The sequence below is a fragment of the Falco biarmicus genome, chromosome 1 (assembly GCF_023638135.1).
Source record: "Falco biarmicus isolate bFalBia1 chromosome 1, bFalBia1.pri, whole genome shotgun sequence".
In the NCBI taxonomy this organism is placed as follows: domain Eukaryota; kingdom Metazoa; phylum Chordata; class Aves; order Falconiformes; family Falconidae; genus Falco; species Falco biarmicus.
The window spans coordinates 80,039,283-80,065,151 of NC_079288.1; the positions used below are offsets into that span (position 1 = coordinate 80,039,283).

Consider the following 25,869-nt stretch of genomic DNA (forward strand, 5'->3'; position numbering starts at 1 on the left):
TACTCCATGTAGACATGATAAGCATATATCATATGATAAGTACATGTATCATATAACAAAAAAAGATATTTTTGTTAGTGTATTAATATATGTGTTATTATATTGTTGCAGTTTTTTGATGACATTATCAACATATTTAAAAGATTACATTGAGACCTCATTCAAATATGTATTTGCAGATTAATCTTTGAACACAGAAGCATCCTTTGCCACTATTATACGAAAGATGGTATTTGTTTGGGGAATCTAATCAGCTATCAGTATTGCAAGGGTGATTCTGTTGTGGAGACACCCCACAGGAATAAGGAAATTACAGTAAATCTGTCTCTCCCTAAGAATCTATTGTTTTAAGATTCCCATCTCTAGATACTTCATGGAAAATCTCAGTTAAATTGGAAAAACTGATTTGCCAAATAATATCCTAACCTCCAGATAATTCAGTGCCTTGTTCCAAAACTGGTACTTCTGGCTCCTGGAATTACAATAAATCACAGAAAGCTGTATTAATTCAGCATAACCATCTTCATCCTCTGCACATAAGTGTGTATGTGTTGCCCATAGTAAGGTCATAACTTTGTGGCTCAAGAGCCTCCTTACCACATGTGCTTGAATATCCTGGTTGCCAAAGAGGAGGTGAAACTCTGTGACACTTTCAACTTCTGTGGTATCTAATGAAAATTCATGGATAGTCAAGGTGATCAGAAGTATAAGGAAAGATTTTGTAAAGATTTATTTTTAACATGGATGATTTTAAAGTTTAGTTTTGAAGATAAGCTTAGATGAAGTTTTGTGTGTGTTATTTTGACAAGAGGATCCTCACATCTCTTTTTCTCTCTCAACTCCTCTCACTTGCCCTTCGAAATAGTTGTTTTGGCAAAATACATCATTAGGCCTAACATAAAGCTTTAACTGTGTTTTCATATGCTTCTTTTAAACTAAAAAAGCCCACCACACTAGAGTTAAGGAAGTTTGCCTGTGAAAGGAACTCGAAAATACCACATAAAGAAAATGGGAAAAAAAAGATATCACTTTGGGGGGTTTCCCCAAAACTATTTGATAATTTTGGGAAATATTCATTAATGATTTAATTACTCTACAAATTGATTTTTCTCTGCTATTCCCAAGCAAACTATTCATTGCATGGAAAGCTCTAATTATGGCTACTAATAGATAGCTAATTCTGCTAGGTATTTATAGTTGCATCTCCCACAGAGAGAGTTTGATGGTATATCATTAGACATTCCTAATGAAAATACAGCTTTAATGAACAGAAGTTTTCCTTGTGTAAAATATACCAATTCTCTGAATGAAATAATTCTTAGATCAAATATACAATAAACATTTAAGGTTTAAATAAGAGAAGCTCTGACTATTTTCAGAAGGCAAAATATTAAATTGACTCAGGCAGCGTATCATTACAAAAAATATCATTACAAAACCTACAAATATTATTTTAAAAGGAATTTCTGAAATGTAATGCTAATCACTCTAAGAATGCTAATTTCTATTTAAATCCTACAAGGTTATGTGGTTTCCATAATGGGACGTAAAAGACCACTGGCTAATATCAACGCACAGGATTACAAACTACGTACTCAAGCGGAGAGGCAGGCTGTCAATTTTGTTGTTCAAGGTAAAAACCTGCCTGCCTACCTTCCTACGTACCTCCCTATCTCTTTATCTGTCCTTGGCTTGGATTTAGTGGACAACAATTCTGATAATCTCAGAAATGTGAATATTACAGTAGTCTACTAGAGCAGACTACTAAGGCATGAATTCTACTGTGGAAGAGAAGTTTAAATGATGTATTCTGTCTGCCTTTGAAATTGCCGGTAAACAGTATAATAGCATAACAATATCAATGTTCTAATACACTCTAGTGCTCTGTGGTAGTTAAATAATAGGTATAGATACAAACTATGTATAGAGGGAATATCTAGAGTTTAGTGCTTCAGATGTATTGTTGTCTTAAAAAATTTTCCTTTCTGGCTCTGATAGTTTGTTACTCCAGGAGGGTTTCTGTGATTATGCTGCTTACAGATTTTAACTTTTATTTTGCCAGATACCTTTAGTTTAAAAAATATACATTACAAGAATCATGCATTGTTGCAATTTGTTTTGAAACCCAACTCATTCTTTGTAATGAACATTCAAACTTAATTCTGTGGAGGGCAAAAAAAAAGGTGTTTTTTTACAGGAAAACATTGCAAATTTGCCATATAAGTTGGAAATGTAAAAATCAGTATAAAGTGCTCAAATATTTGTTAATCTGATGAATTTAGCCACTTAAAGAAAAAAATACAAACTGAGCTGGCAGTCCAAGACTGAGATCTCTCCTACCAAACTACCCCTTGGAAGAATTATTTTTTTAATTTGGTGATGCTGACAGGGTTGTCTTTAAGTTATATTGGAAGCATACAATTTACAGGCAAGTAAAAAGTGCTTTCTAGATGTGATGGCATGCTTTTTATAAAGTGTTTTGAATTTTCCTTTTGAAAGGATCATGTGTTTTTTCTCCTCCCCCCCCCAACATTATTCATTTTAATGTTTAATTTTTAAAATTACTTAAGTATTTATGTCATGTTTGACATTCCTTATAATTAGCAACTGCATTTAAGTACTGTCTCTGCAAGGAGATGTACAGATCTAGAATTCTAATATATACCCTGTTGTTTGAATAGTAGTTGTGCTCAAGTGATGGCTGCCTTGCTGTAGAAGACACCCAACTGTAGAATTTTAAAACATGCTTATAGAACCTGCAGCAAAGCTTGCATATTTGTAACACTGGGCATGCCTGTAAAACCTTATTCAGAGACTTGTGTTCAGTTTACCTGGGTTTCTGTTGAGCTGGCCAGCAGCCCTCTCCAGCTGAAGGCACAATGCTTGAGCTAATATAGCGAGTCCTGCTGCGTGGACAGTGTGGCATTAATAAAGCTACACAGCCTTCTGAGCAGCACTTGCTTATGTCCATCTGTCCAAAGAGCTTGGAGCTGAGGCAAAGCTATCACAGGACTGTCTACAAAACACTTGCTTCTGTGTAACTACAATAATAAGATTATCATATTTCATTGTAGGTTCAAATAATACTGGAGGACAAATCTGATGAAAAATAGTGTCTTTTGAAAATTATTCAAAACATGTAATATTAGAAGGTGTGATGAAGCAAGGATTAAAAACATTCAAATATTCAATATTCCCAAATATTATTAAAAAAATCATTCTGGACTACAAGAATTTTTTAATTTCAGGATTTCAGCTATGAGATAATATTTTAAGACCATAAAAACTTTGTGAATTATGCTAAAACATTTCATCAGAGTTAGTGTAGGAAACTGCATTTAATATGTGTTTTATAATGATACCTAATAGTGTAATTTAAGCAGTTTGCATTTTTGTTATGGTAGCAGCAACTGATAGCAGAAGACCTCTTCTAATGCATGACAATATTGGGAGGAACTTAGAGTTCCAGCTTCAACTTACTACAGCTGGATTTCCCACAGTTCTTTCATAGGGTTTTTTCTCTTTTTGAATATTTCCTAGTTCAATAGTCTTTACCAGTGTACAGCATAATATTTTTCGATTATAATTCAGCTCTACCTAACTGCATACAGCAAGCCATTTATTTCAATATTTATTATTGATTTATAATTGTGGCAAAATCAACCAGGAGGATATAGTTATTTTCTTTTAAAATATTTTAAATAGCATGTATCTAAAAATCATATCTCAGAAAAAATATATTTTGATAGTTCTTTTGTATTTTGTGAATTTACATTGTTTCATTAAGAATATGTGTAGGACATATGTATTGTGATGAACTGAATGCTTAAGTGTATTATTTTTTTTCTCACAGTCACTTAGAAGATATTTACCTGACCTTTGCTGAAACATCCTTTCTTTTTATATCAGTGTGTCTTTTTTTGTGTTGTGTTGAATCACTTTGACACATCATTCGAACAGGAAGATAAGATAGGTATTTGAGGCTAAACCTGCAATTAAGCATAGCCATCTCAATAATCAGCTGTGGATCTGCACTTGATGTAGTTAATGGGTAAAACAGAGTCTGTCTGGGATTCAGAGGAGGCAGTTTGTCATAGAAAACCATGAAGAAAGAAGAGATGTTAAGTCCATCTCCTCAGTCTCTTAGTCAAAGGGGTCAGTTGTGTCCCGGGGTTTATCAAGCACAGCCTAGTTAGCTGGTCAGTGGAGGTGAATGTCCCACTCTACACTGCATCTTGAGTTCTGTGTGCAGTTTTGGGTGCCTCAGTGTAAGAAGGACATCAAACCATTAGATTGTGTCCAGAGGAGAGCAACCAAGATAGTGAAAGGTCTCCACAGCAAGCCTTATGAGGAATGGCTGAGGTCACTTGGTTTGTTCAGCTTGGAGAAGAGAAGGCTGAGGGGTGACCTCATCACTGTCTCCAACTTCCTGAAGTGGGGCAGCAGAGCGGGAGCTGCTGATCTGTCTGGTGGTCAGCGATAGGACACAAGGAAATGGAATGAAGGTGCATCAGGGGAAGTTCAGGTTGGGCATCAGGAAAAAGTTCTTCACTGAGGGGCTGGTCAGTCACTGGAACAAGTTCCTCAGGGAACTGGTCACGGCACCAAGCCTGTCAGAGTTCAAGGAGCACCTGGGTGATGCTCTTGGTCATATGGTTTAGCTTTAGGTAGTCTTGTGAAGAGCTGGAAATTGGACTTGATGATTCTTATGGGTCCTTTCCAACTTGACATACTGTAAGAGTACCCTTACCATTTGCCTACCTGGCTGTTCTTTATCCCTACTCTGGAAGCTGAACCATTTGGAAGAAAGAATTTAAAATTCATGGAGTTAGGGGGTGTGAAAAAGAAGATACCTATGGTCTAGTACATTTGGAGTATCTGATTGGCCAAGAATTATGGCTTCCAATCCTTAATTAAAGGATTGATGCTGTATTTTATGTGATAAATCTTATGTAAAATGTATTAAACCCCTGTTGCATGGTTCAGAACATACCCCTTCAGCAGACTGCAGGCCTGGAGAATCATTCTGCTTGCTGATCACCAGAAATGCATAATCCATTATGTAACATGACACTGTTTTATGCACCACTGCTCTTAACACTGTAATGTGATGAATATACATTGCATACACATGGAAATATGAAAAAGCATAAAATTAAGTTTCCAAATAGAAATGTAGCACTGAAACAATGTTCTAACCCTGTGTGACATTAAATTTTAATTGATTTATGGGTACATTTTAATTCCAATTTAGAGTCAAATGATTTTTTTTATAAAAAGCAACTTTTCAGCTCATGGCCGTGACTGACAAATTCACCTTTAGTTAACACATAATTTCATATTACTATTTTCTGGTTTTAATTAACATGTAATTATTTAGTTTGTTATTTATTAATCTTATGATCTGTTTCACATATTACATGAATTGAATCTGCTAGTTTTGCAAATTCTTACAATTTAGAATCTTCAGATGTTTTTCATTCCTATGCCATAGTTCCAAGACAAAAATTTTCCTTTTGCATGCTTTAAATTGAAAACAGATCACTTTCTTTTGCAGGATCTGCAGCTGATCTTTGTAAAATGGCTATGGTGGAGATTTTTACCTCTGTTGTCATTTCACCAGCTTTAACAGCCAGGTTAGTAATAAAGGACTGCAAAGCTGTTTGATTTTAAATCAGATTATTTGAAATGAATGTGTTTCTGGCATTTCCAGCAGCTGTACAAATATCATGTATGCCTCTGAATCATATAACAGGCAAGGGCTTGTGGGATGGTTTTATACATTCAAAGCTATATCTTTGTGCTTAAATGGTTGGATCTGTAAATCCATCCCAAGGCGATGAAGTGCCCTGGGGCCATTTAAACTCAGTCAGATCTAGTTCAGTGGTAGTTTCTGATCTTTGAAATCAAGCCCACTGATCGTATCCTTCCTGTATTTTGAGCGTATTGTACAATGGGAGTTGAACATTCAATGGGTTGGGAAAAAAAACAGGAATCAGGAAACCAGTGCTCAAGCAAAAAAAATGAACATTTTTTATTCTTGTATAGATGGCTTTCCTTCGCTAAAATAAAGCTAGGTCATCATGATTTTCTTCTGTTGTAATGGCTCATAATTGGTAGGAGATCACAGAATGTCCCTGAGATTTTTACACCCCTAGCAGAAATAATGAAGTCTACTTTTCCTGTAATAAAGGGTGGAGGGGATGATGCAGAATCTATGAGCATTATTATTTGCTGCAATACAAAGATACTTTGAAGGCAAACATGCAGCAAAATCCCCAAACAAATGGATTCTCATCTTTTGTAATGCTGTAGAAAACAGTCTAGTAGGACGTGAATTTTTGCAGTAGTTCAGATAAAATCTGAGATAGCAGGTAGTGCAGAACATCAGTGTTTCTGTTGTCATCCAGAAGGGGAAATCATAAAAACTTAGCTGTAGCAATCATGTATTAAGGACTTCAGTTTGAGTTTAGGTCAGTACAAAGTAACAGGGTTTGATCTTCCAAACATACTTTGCCATTATCACCAATATCTAACACTGTAAATACTCTCTGTGTGTTTGTGTGTGTATCGTTTACACACAGTAATGCTGTCTTATTTGATTAATGTTTCACAATGTAATTTCTAATTAGAAATATAAATCGCGTGTGTTGAATTCAAAGGTAGAGCCACTCCTATGCCAAAAATAAAACTTGTTCTAAGTAACACTCTTAAGTGTTCCTGCTACTTTTTGAGCAAAATACCGTTGAACTATTACAAAAAAAAAAAAAAAAAAAAAAAAAAAAAGTGGCCCACTAATATAAATCTGAAATGGGAAATAGTTATTTGGTGGAGATACTGCAGATTACTGCAGATAATGCATTTAGACAATGATACATTATGTATTAAATGTTGGATGACGTACTATAACATATTGCATTGTACATTTTGGAACAGATTCTCTAGGCCAATTTTAATTCTGCTGCCTGAGTTGTATGAAGAGACTAGAATCTGGCAGCTGTGGCCTGGTTGAAAATTTCTGTAGCAGATGTAACTTTGAGATAGATTAGCAATAGAGCAGCAGCTTTCTGGTACAAGCAACCAACCAACAGTCTTTAATGGAGGAGGCAAGTGAAGATGGTGAGAGGACAGAGAACATACTCCCTTCTGCAGTTCGTACCTAGCACACAGATCTTTAGGTTCAATAACTAGCTGTTTGTTGTAATTCTTAGCAAGCCAAAGTTTTTTGCAACTAATGCCATGTCTGATAAAGCTCATGAATATTTTCTTCTCTGAACAGAAAAATTTACTTGAGTTGTTCAGTTTCAAAACTATTTCTTTTAAAGAATTAGTGTCACCAGATGGCTAAAGAGGTAACAGACATGGGGAAGTATTGAAGTTTTACATGTTGAATTTCCTTGTGTTATGAAAGCATAGGGGAATGGCTACAGCAGACATACAGAGAATAGTATTACTGCCTGTCTTTCTTACTCCTATCATAAATGTCACAGCTGGGAAAGACCAAGACTGCAAGAGCATCTAAAAGAGACAGACTGTTTTAAACTGGAATTTTGAACTCCTGCCAGCCATTAACAACTGGATGGCTTTGCTAAAGGAGAGCCTTTTAATAGTCACTAATGTCTCCTTGCTGTAATATTTAGTAGGTACTTACAAGCCAGGCTTGTCAGAAAAGCATAATCAATGCCTTTATATATTCTGTGAACACTCACCTGATTGGACAGTGGCATTTGAAAGCATCACTGTGGTCTTGCCAAAAGAGTACGGGACTGAAACTTGAAAATTTGTGTTTCCACTTGTCTGCCACGTGACATTCAGTTAGTTAGTTTTTCAGTGGTATTTTTCTTGATTTTTGTATCAGTCAAGTCAGGATAATGATCCTAACATCCTTTGAAAAGCACTTTAAAAAATATTGTTAAAAGGAAGTGTGTACATAATTGGTGCTGTTGTTGTAACCATAGGAATGCACAGTAACTCTTCCAAAATGAGAAATATCATCATCCTTTTCTTAATATCAGATCACATTCATTCCAAAGACAGCACACTACTAACTTTTCGTCTATGTTCACCCCCTTGTAAGTATTTTTTTTCCCCTATTAGAACTTCTATTTTTGGAAACAGGGTTTTCACTTTGAACAGCATATCAAAGAGAAGTATCTTTTATATGTGCCTTAGAAGTGATTATGAACCCCACATTTACACTGGGAGACAGTATCCTATCAGGCATCACCAAGTAGTGGCTAATGCTCAAGATTTTGTCTTCCTTACCTTGGAAATGAAATAAAAAAATACAGTAAATTCTTAAAGGTTTTAGTGTTAGTTTGCAGGTATGTTTGCAGACTTCGCTGACAACACTGCATTAATTTTTCATTCACTGTAAGCTCTTCAGCTATGAGTAAGCTCTGACCCAACAGTATGAAGCTTCATTTTTGTAGGACTAGTAGTTGGTAGATTTTCAATTATTATTTTCAGTTATTGTTTTCACTTGTGACACTGCATTTGGAAGTCAGGGAAAGGTGATCAGGTTACATTTTCATGATGCTTCATCAGAGGCCCTCTTGATGAAACAGTGTCTTCCACTGTGACTGAACAATGGCTGTTCTGTCAACTAGCAGTCTCATTTTTCTCTTTCTGTTTCTTCATCTTTTAATTCAAATGCCAGCCTAGCAATTTATGTTGTTGATAATAAAGAAAGAGTCAATCAGTCACTTGGAAATAATTTTACAGAAATAGGGAAAAGTAGCATTAAATGCAATACATATGATAAGGAACTGATGGTAATATGGGTTAGCTACTGGCATCAGTGCATCTCTGCATTTTGTGTTGCACTGATGAGTAATCAAAATGATCTCTTCAGATTTTTTCCATATTACCTAGGTCTTTGCTGAGACGCTGTTTTGCTGCTGGTGGCCAAGCTGCTTACTGAAAATGTGCTGCTGACATAAATTATTCAAGTGCCAGCTTTTACCTGTCTGATACAATTCACAGAACCTCCACAAAATGTTTCCTGCAGGCAGATGATAGTGAAGAAACTTCTGAAGTGAGATCAAGGCATACAGTAACAGCTGAAAGAAAGATTTATGGAACTGAGGAAAATGGAAAGGTACTCAGTGAACTCAGAGGGACAGATGTAGTTACTTTCAGTGTTTAAAACATCATTGCAATGGCAGATGCGTGGAAACTTGGTGAGAAAGAAGAGTGCTGGCCAATTGTGGAAGAACTGCTGCCTGTAGCAATTCTTCTAAAAATTATCACTTTGTAAGCTGAAATGCACTGCTGTTACCCCAAGTCTACCTGGTGCTACACGGACTTCTCAGAAAGTCATTAAAGATTATAATATCCCAACAACACACAAATTCAACAAGTCTACAGAACCATTGCGTAATTTCGTGTGATTCCAGCAATTCTCCTTTCTCACCAATTTATTGTTCCTTCAACACTGGACCTGTGCCACCAACACACAGCTTTACTTCTCAGCATGTCCAGAGCCTAGTTAAAGAGACAGGTTCAGCAACAGGCCAGATAAAAATGAATGATCTGAAAAGGAGGAGCCACGAGAAAATGCAAGGGAAAGGCATGATCTTATTTTCTTGGTCCTAGCTGCTTTTCAATAGCAGCGGATGGTGGAGGTTTTGTATGTCTTCCTCAAGGAACAAACACTTTAATCGACCTAATGATTTTCTGAGTTGGTGAACTGTAAATGCAGCTTGCTTTTACACAGATAGCTAAATTAGTGACAAACAGCCCTAATTGTCCCAGAAACAAGCACTGTGTTATGTGACCTGGATTTTTTTCAGATACAAATCATGTGATAAATCACAAATGATTTGTTTGTTGGAAGTGTCTTTGATTTTAGTTAGGCACAAGAACCTAGAGGCGTTTTTATAAGGTGTATAGGGATTCAAGCATTAGTACTTCACTGATTGCTTATCATTTCTCAGATTCATACAAAAGGACATACTAATAAAACCAACTTCTTGATTACATTATAGGTTCAACTAAATACATTCAGTAAATCGCTTAGTGCTGCTACTATTTGTGATGATTTTCTTTAATTCTGGGCATAAATCTTGTGTCCCTTTATCTGTTTCTTCAGAAATTAGAGAACTGGGTTTACTCATGTTTCTTCTGTAGCAGTTATTCAGGATTTTCAAGTAAACGCTTATTGTTCTGGTACTCTGCCCACAGTTCCCAGTATATGTTTGCAGATCTGCCCTAAGGGGTTAACTCCAGCAAGATTGTCAACTTTTATCCTTAGCCTAATACTGGAGAAATAGAATCACAAGGAGAAGATAAAAGCTTTGGATTCTGCTTGAGAGGAGAATAAGGGTTTTTTTCACAGACATCTGCTTTTGTTTCAGTAGCAAGGAAACATCCTCGATTATACTGCTGTGTCAGAAATGATGGTGAGCTCTCCACAGCTGCTGTCCCAGCCCCAGTACATAGCTCTTTGCTTCCCAAAGTGGCCAAATCACATTGTATTTCTAATTGTGCCCCAACTTAGCAAAATCATTACTTTCCTCAAACAGTTCAAAGTAGTATTTAGCATGTATCCACAAGATGGTGAACTGTTACCTGAACACTACATGCATAGTGAGCCAGAAGAAGTCAGAATGATTTATTCTTTATAGAAAGAGCTAATTATATTTAATATGCTTAAATATCACAGCCAAAAAGGACATTCAGAGGTAGCAGGGGTTTTTTCAGTGTTTCTCTATGTGGGTTGTTCAACACAAATAATTTTCATTTATAAAAACTTTTTGTAGGTCATCTTTTAGATTGGTGTGGTTTAAAACACTCTGGGTACATGCAAAAATTCAATTCTCTTTCATTAACCATCTGTTCGGCTTCCTGCTCTTTATGATGTAGCTGCTGAGAAAACAAATTTCACAAGTTAGCTGGATTTTTATGGTTAAAATGTCAAAATATCTTGGTCTTCATTATGGAAACACTGAAAGAGGTAGCTTAAAGTTAATGCAGGTAACATCTATGCAGGTGTGATATATCTTAAGCTATAGCTTTTATACTACTGCATTCAAAATCTTTATAGATGCAGCTTCAAAAGAAACCTGAAAAATCTACAAAATATTTCAAAATTATCTTAACCTTGTTCTTTAATTACATGACAACTTAATAGGCATTCTTTCTACTGGAATCTGTGTCCTTTTGGGGGAAACTGTCATGCAATTAAATAACATGAAGTATTAGTAGTATCAGAAAAAAATTAGTACGGTTTCAGTGGAGGGAACATAGAGATTTCTAAGAAGGATCAGCTCCAACATCCATCTGGCCCATTGTTGCTGAGTGTGGCCCACAGCAGATGCTTCAGGAGGAAGGTGCAAGATTTGTAGTAGGATAGTCTGTCTGTCTGCAGATTTTCATCTTGCTCTGATTGTGGGGACAAGTCTGAGTTCTGAAGCAGATTTAAAAGTCTCCCCAAAAATCATTGCGTGTCGTAATTTCTAAATGTTCTTGAAATCTATACAAGTGTTTCTTACATGATCAACCATTCTGGCTTTTTTTGGCAATGTGTTTCATTATATTCCTTTTAAGCCAATATTTTGTTTTATTAAACTTATTAAGTGTGAATTTCTCAAGCCATGAAGTTCTTTATTTCAATTACAGAGAATAAAACGTCTTTCCATTTGTTTAAGGTGGTTTTTTTTCATATTCCCCCATTTATCTGACTTCAAAATATCTTACTCTTTTAAACCTTTTTTTTTTAACTATTTAACAGCTTTTATGCTCTTTTGGGATTTTTTTTAAACATCATTATATACAAAGCTTTTATCAGGTACCCCCATCTGCTATTTTGAAGTCTCCTATTATGTATTTAGAGGTTTCAGATTCAAAATGAAAAAACCTTGATGTCACTAGTTGGATGATTATTTTATTGATCATTGATTGATTTGATTATATCAAAAAAGGGGATAACATAGGATGACAGACAAGTGTATTAATATTTGAGATATAAAATCTGATACTGTTATATCCAAAAATGGTATTAATTTCAGTGATCAGGGACATACTGCTTTATTAAAAAAGAAGAGAACTATGTGTGAATAGAAAATGACTGATTTTTAAAGTATTTCTAAATGTTTATTGTGCTACCAAGTGATCATTAATACCGTTTTTAAAGTAGTGAGCTTTTAGTAATTTTTTAATGTTTATACATTTTTTATTGTATCTATGTAAAAACCTAACTATGAACATTCTTATGTTCTTAAGTAATGCATTATGGGATTTATTTTTTAAGTTTAACTAGAATTTTTACTCAAACAAATAAGCTATGATGTATTTCAACTAACTCCTCTTTTTTACTCCTTCTCCAAAGACAGTCCTTTGGCTTTAGGAAATCTCTTGTTCAGTTATGATTTAATTCTCAGCTTGTCTTCAAATCAGAAATAAAAAGTGTAATTTTTCATGGAAATTTTACACTTGTGTACACTAGCTCAGAATCAGACAACCTGATGGTGCCACATCATTTTTTTTCTGAAGATGTAGAGCCTAACCAACAGGAAGCATCGTAAATTATTTCAGTCCGGGCTCTCAGCCTGGTTCTTAGAAAAATTTGCCCTTATTTCCTTATAGAATCATAGAATCAATTGGGTTGGAAAAGACCCTTAAGATCATTGACTCCAACTGTATTATACATGACAATTGGACCCTCTTATTTAAAACTTCCCCGGTTACCCAATTTTAAATTTTATTTTCTGTTCAAACTTTTAAACAAGCCAACTTAATGTAATATGTGAGTTCCTCTCAGATATTCTTTAAGCAATAGACTTAGCACCTTGCATGTATGGCTTAGCCTGTGTCATTCCCTTCCTTCATGCTGCCTGTGCTGTTAGACCTCCCATGGGAATGTTAGGGACTGTGCTGAGGGAATTGAGTACAGACAGCAATGGAGATTGAGTTTTGAGGGGTCTGGAATGGGCATGTGGTGGGTCTGGATTGCCAGCTGCCAAACAGTGGAGTAAACTCACTGGCAGTTAGTCTGTAGAAATTCATTGGTGGTCTATATTTTGTATAATCTTCATGCAGGCCAGTCTGGAAAACTAGACCATGTTATGGTTTAAATGTGTTGTTAACAACAGTAAAAATTTCCCCAATGATACAAAAATATATCACCAAAATGTGAAGAGGACTGTTCTCCGTGTAACTTCAGGTATTAGGAGGTGGTACCTCCACAAAGTCAGTGCATAGAGTTGGGGTATTCCAGATGTCAATTCAGAAGATCTAAGTCAGAGCCTAGCTTAGTCCCTTGACTATAGAAGGAGCATGAATTTAATTAGTTTGAGCATCTCTTGGCACATTGTAATGGCCTGAAACACTGCACATGGCTGTTAAAAAACTGCTTCTGAGAAAGACTACTATGATGATCTTGTTTGGGTTTTTTTTCCTATCCTACGCTGGCCACTTCTATGGGATATTCCTACAGCTGAGTCTGCAGCATGTCATGCCACTGCACTCTCCTTTGCAGTTCAGACAAAATGTTCTTTCCTTTAATGGTAAAGAAATGCAGTTGTTCAACAATAAGGTAATAGCTGTTTTGTTGAAGTCAGTTCAATAGTGTACTTACTTCTCGGCAACACATTTGAAGTAGTCACAGAAAAACTTGCAATTCTGTACTTTAGAACAGAGAGGTTCAGATCTGGAATACATTGCTTTACAGTAGCAAACAAAATCCTCATTTGTTCTTATATTAGACAAACTGGCCTGGTACCAAGAATAAATAAATATAAGAGGCAATATGGCCTTATAAATAGAATACTATGAAAAAAAATATCTTGATGGTAGTTTAATTTGGTTTGGCATATCTAAGTCAGTAATATAATTATGATGTAGTAATAACTGGTTGGATCCATTGAAGGCCTGAGAAGTTTAGTCTCTGTGTTGCTTCACAGGAAACTGGAAGAATGATGAATGTAGTGTTGAAGAGAATAAAAAATATTTTTGTTTTAAAATTCTACAGTGCAGCATAATAGTTTAAGAAGGATATTGTGTGCTGGGCCTTCTAAACTGCTGTCAAAAGCCATGTTCAGACTAGCAATCACAGAAATACTTCTCCATTTGAAGGTGCAGGTTGTAACAGTATCTCCTTTCCACACCACAGTCATACTCAGAGGCAGGTCATGTTTCTCAGGAAAAGAAATCATGTGTGTACTCAAAAAAATATGGCTAATCAGCAGGCAATCAAGAAAATAGTTAATAAAATCTTAGCTTGTAAATCAAAAGCATTCTTATCATCTGTAGAACAACAAAAATACTAGTCTGTTCCTGGTTTACAGTTTCTAATTAGTTTACCATACCTTTTAGCAAGAGATCATGAGAGGAGCTTGCTATTTCGGTATTCCTTTAAAGTGAAGATGATTCTATTAAGCACAAGTATAGGATTTTTTTCAAACTTCTTTCACTTATAGTGTGCAATGAGTGGGTGGGTGCATGTACTGGAATGGTGAGAGCTTTGAATTTTGAATGTATAAATTGCTTTGATTTTTTCCTTCATCTGTATTAATATCAAATTGAATGCTTCCTTCTGTGAAACAGCAATTTGCATGTAAGTGTGATTACTTTAACAACCCTGAAAAAATACAGGTGGCATTGTACTGTAAACCTGCAAAAGTAGAACCCATTAAGTGATGTGAAATGGATAAGAAAAAGTTATAAGAGGTCATAAAATAATACCTAACTTGTTTGATGAACATTAAGGAGGAGAGCATATATACTATTGCATTTCTCATCATCAAGTTAGGAAATCATGTTCAATATTAATTAAAACTTAGGTAAGTTCTTTATGTGTTAGAAATACTTATTTCTTAGATCTAGCATCTCTGAGGTAATTACTATCCCCGTTTTCTAACTGCATGTGCATTGCTTAGCAGGAGAGTAGCAGAACTAGACAAAGAGCCAGCAATGATAATTTCTAATTCTGTATTTTAGCAGACAGAATATTGTCCTGCACTTCAAATTAATCACTAGATGTTTAAGGTGGGATAGATGTAATTCTGCAACACTGTGCAATTCCTCAGTTAATGGGCAATGTAACCGAGCTGGTAGGCTGCGCTGTTCAGGATGGTAAGCACTGAGAAACAGGGTCCTTTAGCACAGATGGAGAACCAAGCTAAAATAGCTGTGCTGCTTTCAGTAGATGAACCGGAACATGTGGAGTTGTGTCAAGTCTACTGGGCTGTCCAGACAGAATTTTTTATTTCAGTTCACACTGCTTCCACAGTTTTACTTCCACAGGTTTTCTGACTTACATAAGGTAGTGCTGACCTCTGGTCCAACCCTGCTCCTCCTGAAGTTGGTTTTACTTTTAGCATGATGTGATCAGTAAATCAAATGCTGAGTGATTTTGAAAATCCAGTTCTTTTTCCTCCATTCCTAGATCCTGATAAATTTATGATAAAATTTTTGATGTATATTGTAAGTTCTTCTAAGAAAGGACTTTTCCTTACCAAATATTCAGAATATATGGTGCTGTAATCCTGACTGAAGGCATAAGACTCTATTCTATTGCAAATAATAACCAGTCTATAACATTTTTATTGCATTGATTTAATCAATGCTATTATTTTCACTTACTTGATTGGTTCACAGAATATTCATATTTAATGATCACAGTTCTTTCTGATTTATATCTTTTTACATGGCATTTCAAAGATTATGAGGAATCTCTTGCTTTAATTAATTTACTTGCATTGGAAATTATAACTTCTCCTGTAACTGTATTCTCTTGCTACAGATAAACCTGGTCTTTTCATCTTTTTTTTTTTTTTTTTTTATCCTGTGCCCCAATTTCCTATTAGAAATATGTTAATCTGTTTCACTCTGCTTCTGACTGTGTTGTAAGTGACTAATAATTTAAGATCTATTATTAGAGCTCACCACACTGTTAGTCAATGTCACATTGTAATTTAAGGCAGTGTGAAATTATCTTAGGATATTTTCCTGAAAGCTGTGGAAAGTTGTAAGTAGTAACCATGTTGATGTTTCAGCCGTTTGTAAAGAATTATTTACTTGAATAACTGCTAGGTATTAAGAAAAGGCTACAATGGGAATTTAATTTAAATTTTATATACAAATTGCGAAGCAATTTGGAAATAGGTGGTACAGTTTCATGACAGACAATAAGAGGTAATAAAATTAACCTAGTAGGAATACAGTCTAATCAGATATGCAGTATTTTTCCTTCTTGAGTGAGACCTACACTCAGGGATTGTATGTGCTAAATTATGTCTATTCTGCTGTGGACTTGATTCAATCAAATTTATTATTTCCATTGTGTAAGTACTTTTCACCCAAACCAACAGTTCAGGGTGCTGTTCCTGTAAGCACTGAACAACTAAGTCACAGTCCATGTGCAAGAGACCTATCAATATAGAGCTAATACAGACAAAAAGAAAAACAAAGCAGAAGTATATAAATTAATTACAAAACAGCTCTAACTGAAGAGCTCAGGTATATGTTGTTGCATGGCTTTCAAGATGTTACTGCTTTCAACTATACACTCTGTCCTTATGAAGGCAACTGTCCTGATAACAGAGGGAACAGATCAGGTTGTGTATCTGTGCCTACGTTTTAATTCTTTGACCCATTTGTTTGTCAGCATGAGGACACCCTACTTTGCACTTAAGTGAAAGGATTATTTCCTGGAAAGGACTCAAGTCACTGGCCAACTAGGAGTTAACATTGGTATACCAGTGAGCCAAGTACTCTTACTATTGACTGTTGCATTAGTAAAACCGCACATTTGCAACCACGTTTTTTCCAACTCAACTTGACAAAACCAAGCTATATTGACAAATCAAAGTCTGTCTCTATAATTTCTTGCAGTTTGCTGCAAATTACATTGGTTTTAAGTAATACCTTGTTACCTCATTAAATCCCTGAATGACATTTGTAAGCTAGCAAGCACAGTTTGGGTTTACAACCATTGCCTTTATGTTTTCAGAATATGTGGAGTGGCAATCCTTTTAACTCTATTGATTATTTTCTCATTTTTGTAGGATGTTTATTTTCATTTCAACGTATCCATTGTGCATATGACAATTAGTTGGTGATATGAATGGAAAGCACTGTTAGAAATTTCTTGCAAGTTATCTAAAATGTCTGAACATTTTCAGGTTAATTGCCCAGATTCATGATGAGTTGTTGTTTGAAGTAGAAGATTCTCAAGTTCAGGAATTTTCAGGTAAATACAATCTCTCTTGCTCTTTCTCCCCCACACCTTTTTCTCTCCCTATAACCTGTAATTTTTCAGATGATAAAGAATTAAGGTAACAAGAAGTAGCACATTGATTCTCATGATTAAAAAAATGTATACTAAGCAGATTTTTCTGAATGTTTTCCTCCACTGACTCTTAGTAGATAAAACATGATATACCCCTCATCTGGAGTTCATCAACATGATTATTTGTGTTTAGTTTTCTTATCAAGAAAACTGTTCCCTCATGTAATATGTGAATCCTGTAAAGCTAAATAATAATACTTTCTCCGGCGTTTCAGAGGGTTTTAGAAGGAAATAAACCAGCTTAAAAAGAATGGCTTGGAAAGTAACTTCCTAAATACTTATTAGTGGGGCCTGTTACATAAAGAAGTGTGAAATTCTTAATGTAAGAATGTAACATCCTGTAATTTCTAAGTTAGTTTACTGCTTTTTTTATATTAAAAGAACTTTATGATGGAACTTTCAAGGTTAAGGGTTAGTAAAAGTGCCTGCCTACATTTTTATCCTCTCATCTGGCTTACTTCCAGGCATTATTTCCTAAGCCAGAGTTTGTCTCAGCATCTGGTACAAATTTAGCTAGCAAACGAGGGCGCATAGGAAGCTGTTAGGTCTCTTCTCCAATAAGTAGTGGATTTATTGCTGTAGGTACCAAATGTTTATTCACAAACTTTGGTCTAGTTTGAAGCCCAACAATGCCTTTGGCTAAAACAATTAGCATGCTGTCACGAATATTTTAACAGAACCAATACAAGAAATATCTTCCATTATAAACTAAGCATCTAAGAAAAAATTAATTGCACCTTCCTGTGTTGCATTCATTTAAACAGTACATTTTGCCATATTAGTCTCATTTCATCACTGATCCCTCTTGTGGGTATTAGTTCATAATGAGAACATTAAACCTCCATCTAATCAAAACAAAGAACCTGAGAAATATTTAAGTTCAATATATTAGGGGCATTATAATGAATTAGGTTAATATATTAACATTTGAACTCTAAAACGGGAGTTCAAATCTGGTTTAAATTAAAAAAAACTGTACAATTTATGAGAGATTGCAGTATCTACTCAGAAAAGGCCAATGTCTAAAAGTGCCAATTTCAGAGTTAGTAGCATGTTGAATAAGATCTACAAGACAGCATAGAAGAATCTTTATTATCTTATTTTAAATCAATTTGCATTAAGTATAGAGCTAATATTATACCCAAAAGATAAAAATTATTCATGGTTGCTTACACATACAGAAAATCACAGATGCTGCCCTCATTGGGTCAAATTCTGATCTCTGCCACTAGTATGAATTTGTAGTAAATTCAACAGAATCAATACTTTGCCAGTATAATGGAAAAAAACTCTAGCCATTGTGTGAATAACAGTAATAAATTATCCCACTATAAAAACATGATGACTAGAGGCTTTTTTCAGAAAACACAAAAAGAGTCCAGTTGAAATACTCAAATGTGTCTGCTCTACACACCACTATAATTAGATGGCATACCTCCATGTTTAGCTGCAGTGTGCAGAAAAAACATAACTGTAAATTCCTTCTTCTGCTTCAAAGCTATCACCATGTAATTGAAGTTGCTAAGATGACCTTTAGGAAATGGACCTGGGCAGTCTAGAGGTCTGAAAAATCTTGGAAATCATCTTTGCACTTAACATAGACTGCCAAGCTTGAGTGTTCAAGATGGAATTCCACTTTCAATCTGCTGACTGAAGATTGATTTTTAGGTTTGTCTCTACTTTGCCCTAAGAGGCAAAGAAAAAAAGAAAATTCTGCATTACAGTAACTTTCAGATACACTCACCTCAGAAGAGTGATACCACTTTTCTTAACACTAACTTAACAGTCTTTTTCTTAACACTAAAGACCAACCCAAGACATTAATTTCCTTCTTGATTTCTTCATTCATTTATTTCCTTCCCCTTTATTCATCACTGGTGAGGTGAAACCTGGAGTACTGCATCCAGTTCTGGGCCTCCCCAGTATAAGAGAGACATGAACAGACCAGAGAAAGTCCAATGAAGGGCCACAAAGGTGATGAAGGGACTGGGGCATTTCTTCTATGAAGAAAGGCTGCAGACTGGGACTGTTCAGCCTGGAGACAAGAAGGCTAGGGGGGGTCTTATTAAGGTATATACATACCTGAAGGAAGGGGGCATAGAGGACAGAGCCAGGATCTTTCCAGTGGTGCCCCGTGACAGGACCGTAGGCAACGGGCACAACTGAAACACAGGAGGTTCCTTCTTTTCCTTATGAGTGTGATTGAGCACTGGCACAGGTTGCCCAAAGGGTTTGGAGAGTCTCTGTCCTTGGAGATACGCAAAAGCTGTCTGGACACGGTCCTGGGCAACTGGTTCTAGGTGGCCCTTCTTAAGCAGTGAGGTTGGGCCAGATGACCTCCAGAGGTCCCTTCCAACCTCAGCCATCCTGTGATTCTGTGTTTTGTAAACGGTTCTGCTACTGGCCACAGAACTAATCCAGGTTATCTTAAAAGTGACTGAATCTTGCTCTTTCTTCAGTGTCATTAACGAGGATTTTGCTTGATCTGAATAGGCAGAGAAAGGGTGCATCTGCACTAGCATGTAACTTCCAGTCAGAAGGATGTTGATGAAGCAGATCTCCCTATTGTCCCCAGTCCATGGTGTGAACAGTTTTGGTTCACATCACAGAGCAGTCTGAGAGCGGTTGACCTAGATTCCTTTCAGATGAAACTAAATAGGAAGACTCCTTTCTCCTAGTCTTTTCCAATTATTTCAGGAGCTGCTAGCTGAGGTAACAGATTAGGTATGTGAGTTTTAAACCAAAGGAGTGTCAGTAGGATGTATGCTCCTAATTCACTTCAGTGCTTTGAAATGCCAAATATGTTTTTTATCCCTTTATCCAAAGTTTTTTTTTTTTAGGTCCTTACTCTTCTTACCTTCATTTGCCAATATTCTTTAGCTGTCAGCTTTGTCTTTACATATCTAATGAGCTTTTGTCCATTCACAAACTTTAAATTACAGAATCTGCTGACTTGCAGTTTCCAGCCTGCAGCTTAATGATCCAGAAAGAAATCTCAGTTGTACGCTCACAAAGCTTGGTAAAGATGTGGACTTAAAGCTAAAGAGTAGTATTTGATGGCTTTAATGGACTACAGTTCAGTGCTGTGTTAGTCTCTTGCATTTAGTGTGATCCAACAAGCAATGGCCTACTATTCTGATACTGCATTCTGATTCTGGTCATGCTTCTGGTCTACTTTTTCAGGAAAGCAAAAACAAATACATGTGTCTCAGTTTTCTTATTTGCAGAATGGATATGAAATCTTAAAATAGATTTATAAATGAAGAAAATAAAAGTAAATAGATTATTTAAATTAGATTGCAGCACAGAACATAAGCTTCTCGGCAGCATTTCCCTTATGGAAGTGTCTGTTTTGTATTGTTTTACAACATGAAAATGTCTATTTGCTTCCAAGACTCTCTGGAGTGGAGGCTGAGAATTGTCGCAAGGCAATCATAATGCTGGTGCTTTCTCTATTCCTGCTTAGGACTTCCTAAGCCACAATAAGAATTTTCAGCACTTTTCAGTATACAGAAATCCAGTTTATAGTGCATCTAATAATCTGTGCCCAACAGATGATTTTGAATCTTTTAAATTTGATGAACAAGGGGCAAGCAATAAGATGTTCTTTTTTTCTAATATCTACTTTTGCACAAAATACTGCATGTAACTTAAGCTACACATTATCTTAGTTTCAGAAGAATACCTTCTTCAAACAGAATCCATCATCCACAGTTTTATAGTATGCATACAGTTCACTCTGCATGGACAAGGCAAAACATCATTTATTTATAACAAGGCTCTGAACGTCCAAGCTTTGACATTTTTTGGAACACAGTAAAGCATGTACTACTCTAAATTGTGTGATTTTCAACAAAAAACGTGGCATATTATTTGCCTCTATTCTCTGTTTAGGGCAAGAACAAGACAGCAAAAGAGCGTTTTACAAATCCTCATTTTCTGTTAGAGGGTGCCTGGAAAGATCAAAACAAAACATTTGGCAGAAATTGGTTCAATTTTGGCAGAAGACTGTCAGCTTTACCATCAATAATCTGCTTGGTTTCTAGCCAGCTTGCCTGTCTGGTTTCCTCACATTCTGAGCTCTCCAGCAGCCCAGGAAGCAGAAAGGCAGATGATATTTTGGGAATGCCAAAAACTGGCCTCTTGGATCTGAGAGGGCTCAGCATCTCTGAGTTCTGAAGTCTGTGTAATCAGGTAGACAGACTGTCCCCAGATCAAACTGTGAGTCTGTCTAGGGACACTGGAAGAGTGCTCAGGAATTGCTGCAGAATCCAATTTTTCATTTTCTGGAGGCTATTTCTGAGACTACCTCTCCACGCTCTAGTTAAAACGCCTCTTTGCCCTTGGATTATTGTGAATGTATTACTGCTAAAAGGGGGAGCACACTTTGAGGTAAAGAAATGCAGATTTTTTTATTTTTTTTTTACAGTACAGAGATACTTATAGTAACAACTGCAAGATTTGGCTTCTGATGTGTATTCCATATATACCTGGTCAATTTGAAAGGTGAACTTTGCCAGTGATGATTACTGTGCGTTGTTCCCTGTCACTGTGCTTGCTTGATTGCATACATTAGTGGGAAAATTAAATCAAAGATACGTGGTACTTGAAATAACATATTTTGTAGAAATATGTGCATTCACTACTTTGTATTCAATTTCACAGTGCATTAAGGCAATTTTTAAAGGTGTTTTTTTCTAACTAACTTATAATCATACATTATTGATGGAATTAAAGAAGTTAGTTTCTGCACCTGTTCTTACATTTGCCACATATGTAAAACATATAGTTTTAAACTATTCTTCTGGTATTTTACCAGATATAAAATATTTCAGCTGAAATACTTTAAATGTAAGAACACTAAAAGAAGCAGTCTAAGAAAAAAAATCAAAAAAACTAAGCCTAATTATTTTGATATGAAGATCAGTTAAGATTATGACTACCTAAAGAACAGTATCTTAGATTTTTTAAAAATCTGTCAATATGAATTTGACTCATATACAAATTTTTGACTCATGTACAAATTCCATGAAATTTCATTTTGTTCTGCTACAATTTCCCACTTAACGGGTACTGAGGCAGTTGCATAAAAAAGTGCACATGTTCAAAAGGGGACTCAAGTAACAGAAGGACAAAAGAATGAACTAGTCATCACAAGTTAGTGACATTTTCTGTCCTCTGAGCTGCCTTTTTCTAACTTGAAAAACACTGGTGCATAAACTAAAGATGCCTCCAGATAGCTTTCCATTTGCAAAAATCCCTATCCCATAGATCATATGTCTGGCCAGCTTTGACATGCTTCTGGAGTCATAATTTCATAGGTGAGTGAGCTTGAAAAATGTCTTCAGTTCAATAGGGATAAATAAGCTTTTGTTCCACAGCAGGCATGCATGTCTTTTCTTTGTTCCTACTCACAACACTTTCAATACGCATATTTATTCTGGCCAGTCTCAAGAAAATCTAATATATGTTAAAACATATGTTAAAATTTCAGCTCCTTTATGATCTCTTCACTTCGCTGTCACTAGTTTTATTTTATACATAGTATTTTAACATAACATACTTAGCACTTACAAAGCATTCCAGGATGAGTATAATCAACAAATCTCATAATTGCTGACTATGGATTTTGAGACAGAAGTTGCAAAGGTTGGGAGAACAGCATTTTACAGATTGCGGTATATGGCTGGCTGCAAAGGAACATTTGAAAATTAATAATTTATGTGCCCTAGATTTACTAGATTCTTGACTGAACAGAAATAATCATTATCCCCAAAGCCTCCAATATAAATCTTAGAAAAGAAGCAAAAAATTAAGAGTGGTAGAGACAGATCTCTCTAAACATTGTGGTCACTTTTGTTAGTGACCACACTGTGTAATGTATATGAGATAAAGAAGATACAGTTGTGTATGTCTGGATTGTTTATTTTGAGCCTTGAGAAAGACATTTTCAAGGTGATGTGAGAGAGTAGCAGGAGAATCAGATATTATATACATAGGTCTGAAAGGAACCTCTCCTGCAATTACATACCACCATGGCATATGGTCTCTTTTATAAATGATCATCTCCGTACAAAAAATTATTCCACTGGGAGACTGTTCCAGAGTTTCATCTCTCCGAAATCTAGAACTTTAAATTTCCAGCCAAAAATGTATTCAACCAACTTACCTATTTATTTTTGTGCAAAGACTGTTATTTAATTTAAATGCTTCCTTCTTCACTGTGTACTGTCTTAGCAGACTACTGAACAGGAATGGTATTCTAGCTTTTCTTGATATTTCTGCTATCATATATTTATTATTTCATTCAAAATCTGTTGTAAAGTAGATGTAGGCAAATCTTTTGGATGCTTGCAAAGGTGTGATTTCAAAAGGCTGAAATGCAGGCAAAACAGCTTCAGATTTCTTGAAATGAATGGCTTTATTATGCCACTGGCTAAACAGTGGGAAGAGATGGAGAAGTCAGGGTGACAATGAGAAAGAGAACATGGAACTGAACTGACACAGAAAAAAGCAATGTACAAAATGGAGCAAACCCATAGAGAGATTTTTAATGGGTTGTCAAAATGAATGAGGAACCATTAAGTTTGTTCACTGATGTGGCCACTTTAATATGAGCTTTTTAAAATTAAGAGTAGTTAAGAATGCAGCAGAATTCTGATTGTGCCAGATGCCTTAAAGTGAAAACTGTGTGAACCAAGAGAGACAAGTGTTGCAATCATTGCTGCCACCATGAATCCCCTTTTAGGGATAAAAGTTATATGGGAGAGAACTGGTCAAGTTCAGTGGTCTAGAGAACCAGGGGGAAACTGGTCTAACTCAGTGCATATGCAGACAGCATCCTTTATCATACCGCTCACAGCTTTCAATCCATAAGTAGATGCTGCTAACTCATGTTCCATCTTTTGTTGTCTATTGGAGCTCTTTTTGTCAAAAAGTCATATTCCTTCTGTTGCCCTGATACTCTATTGCTGTTTATTTGTCTAACAGCTCAAAAAATAGTAAATTGTACAGAGCTGAGTGTGCCCTTCCTAAGTGCCTTGGTGCGACATACAGAGCTGAGTGATTCTGCATGAGAAGTGAAGAATCCAGATGTTAACGCTCTCACAAAAGCTTTGTGCGGTCGTAGCCTGGTAGGGAGCTTACCGATGGAAAAAATGTTTACCCAGGGACTGACTGGCAATCCACTTAGCCTTCTGAAGGCATGCCACCTGGTTGGAATGCCCTGACGTCTGCTGCATTGCTGACCTCCTGGAGCTGGCAGCTTGTTTAAATTCAGAGTGGGCTTCTCAAGACGGAGACAGTCCAACATTTCTCTATTAATAGCTATGTCGACTTGGACTGGATTTTACATGGATAATTACTTGGGTCAGCGCTTCCCCTTTCACAGTCTGTGGTTGCAGTTTTTGTTTCTGCTTTCCAAAACTGATGTTACGTTCTACACTGGACCATAAACTACCTCAAATCCAACATGAAGCAAATATATAGGTATAGCTGTACACAGATGTGTCAACAAATGTCTCTGTTTCCTCAGCTTTGACACTTCAGCCACTGATCTTTTGTGTTACTACATAATTTGGACTTCATGGACAATCTTATGACAGCTCATTAGCATGGAAGTCAGAGTGAGCCAGCATGGTCTGAGCACCCCACTTCTGTTCAGGCAGGAGCTAGCTATCCTTAACATCATCAAGCCAGCCTCAGCGTCACAGATGTAACACAAAATATTGCAGACTACTTTTCATTGCTGGCATCATTAGAAAAGGTTTTGGCAGCAGCGGGAGCAGCAACCATACACAGCTGCTTAAGAGTTCTTGTCGCTCCTTTGCATCTAACATCAGCTGCAAAAGAACTGTGATGTGCATTGAGGGATAACTTCAAAGAAACCTTCCAAGTAATCATGTGGGTTTCGGTCTAGCAGTTACCACCACATATTGCATAGTTCTCAGTTCTGTGGGGCACATGATGACATGTATTATTTAGTCAACCGTTCTGTCAGAGCTGTGGAAATTGCTTTATAACTTTTGTTCTCAGGCTGCCGGGTATTCCTATTTCACTTTCGCTAGCCAAAAGTTACTTCTCTTTTTAGATGCTGTTTATCCATTGATTCTCTTTTTGATTTTTATTAGAACAATATTGTGTTGCGGTAGCGATCTTTCTCAAGCAAAACACTAATTGGCATGACCAAGGATGACAAATATGATCCCAAATGATTGATTTGGAATAATTATAGATGCATTTTCACAGTAATAGTGAGCATAGTGTTATGACATGATGAGTTGTTAAGTTACATAAATCATAATGAAGTTTAATTATTTGGATTCTTGATAGCTCCACTGTCCCACAGGGAGGAGTTTTTTACATTTGGTTCTGATCCTTTTACTTTGAAGAGTAATATTTTAGACAGTTCAGACTTCTAGTATTTTTTTCCTAGCTTTTTTTTTTTTTTTAGATTAAGTTTTATGGCTGCACAAGAAAATTGAAATACATAAAATGTAACCAAACATATAAGTACTGAACTTGAAAGCTGAAAAATAGAGCACTCAGACATGCTGTACCTCTATTTAGAACACATT

The 25,869-nt window shown here is 36.0% G+C and overlaps 1 protein-coding gene across 1 annotated transcript in view; it reads left to right on the forward strand.

Annotated features, from left to right (window-relative positions):
- Positions 1-25,869, forward strand: part of POLN (DNA polymerase nu) — a 113,916-nt gene that overhangs the window by 82,303 nt on the left and 5,744 nt on the right. Inside the window, exons 21-23 of the mRNA XM_056339737.1 lie at positions 1,523-1,633; positions 5,558-5,636; positions 17,127-17,194. Coding sequence (XP_056195712.1) covers positions 1,523-1,633; positions 5,558-5,636; positions 17,127-17,194 — 258 coding nt within the window. The remainder of the gene's footprint in view (positions 1-1,522; positions 1,634-5,557; positions 5,637-17,126; positions 17,195-25,869) is intronic.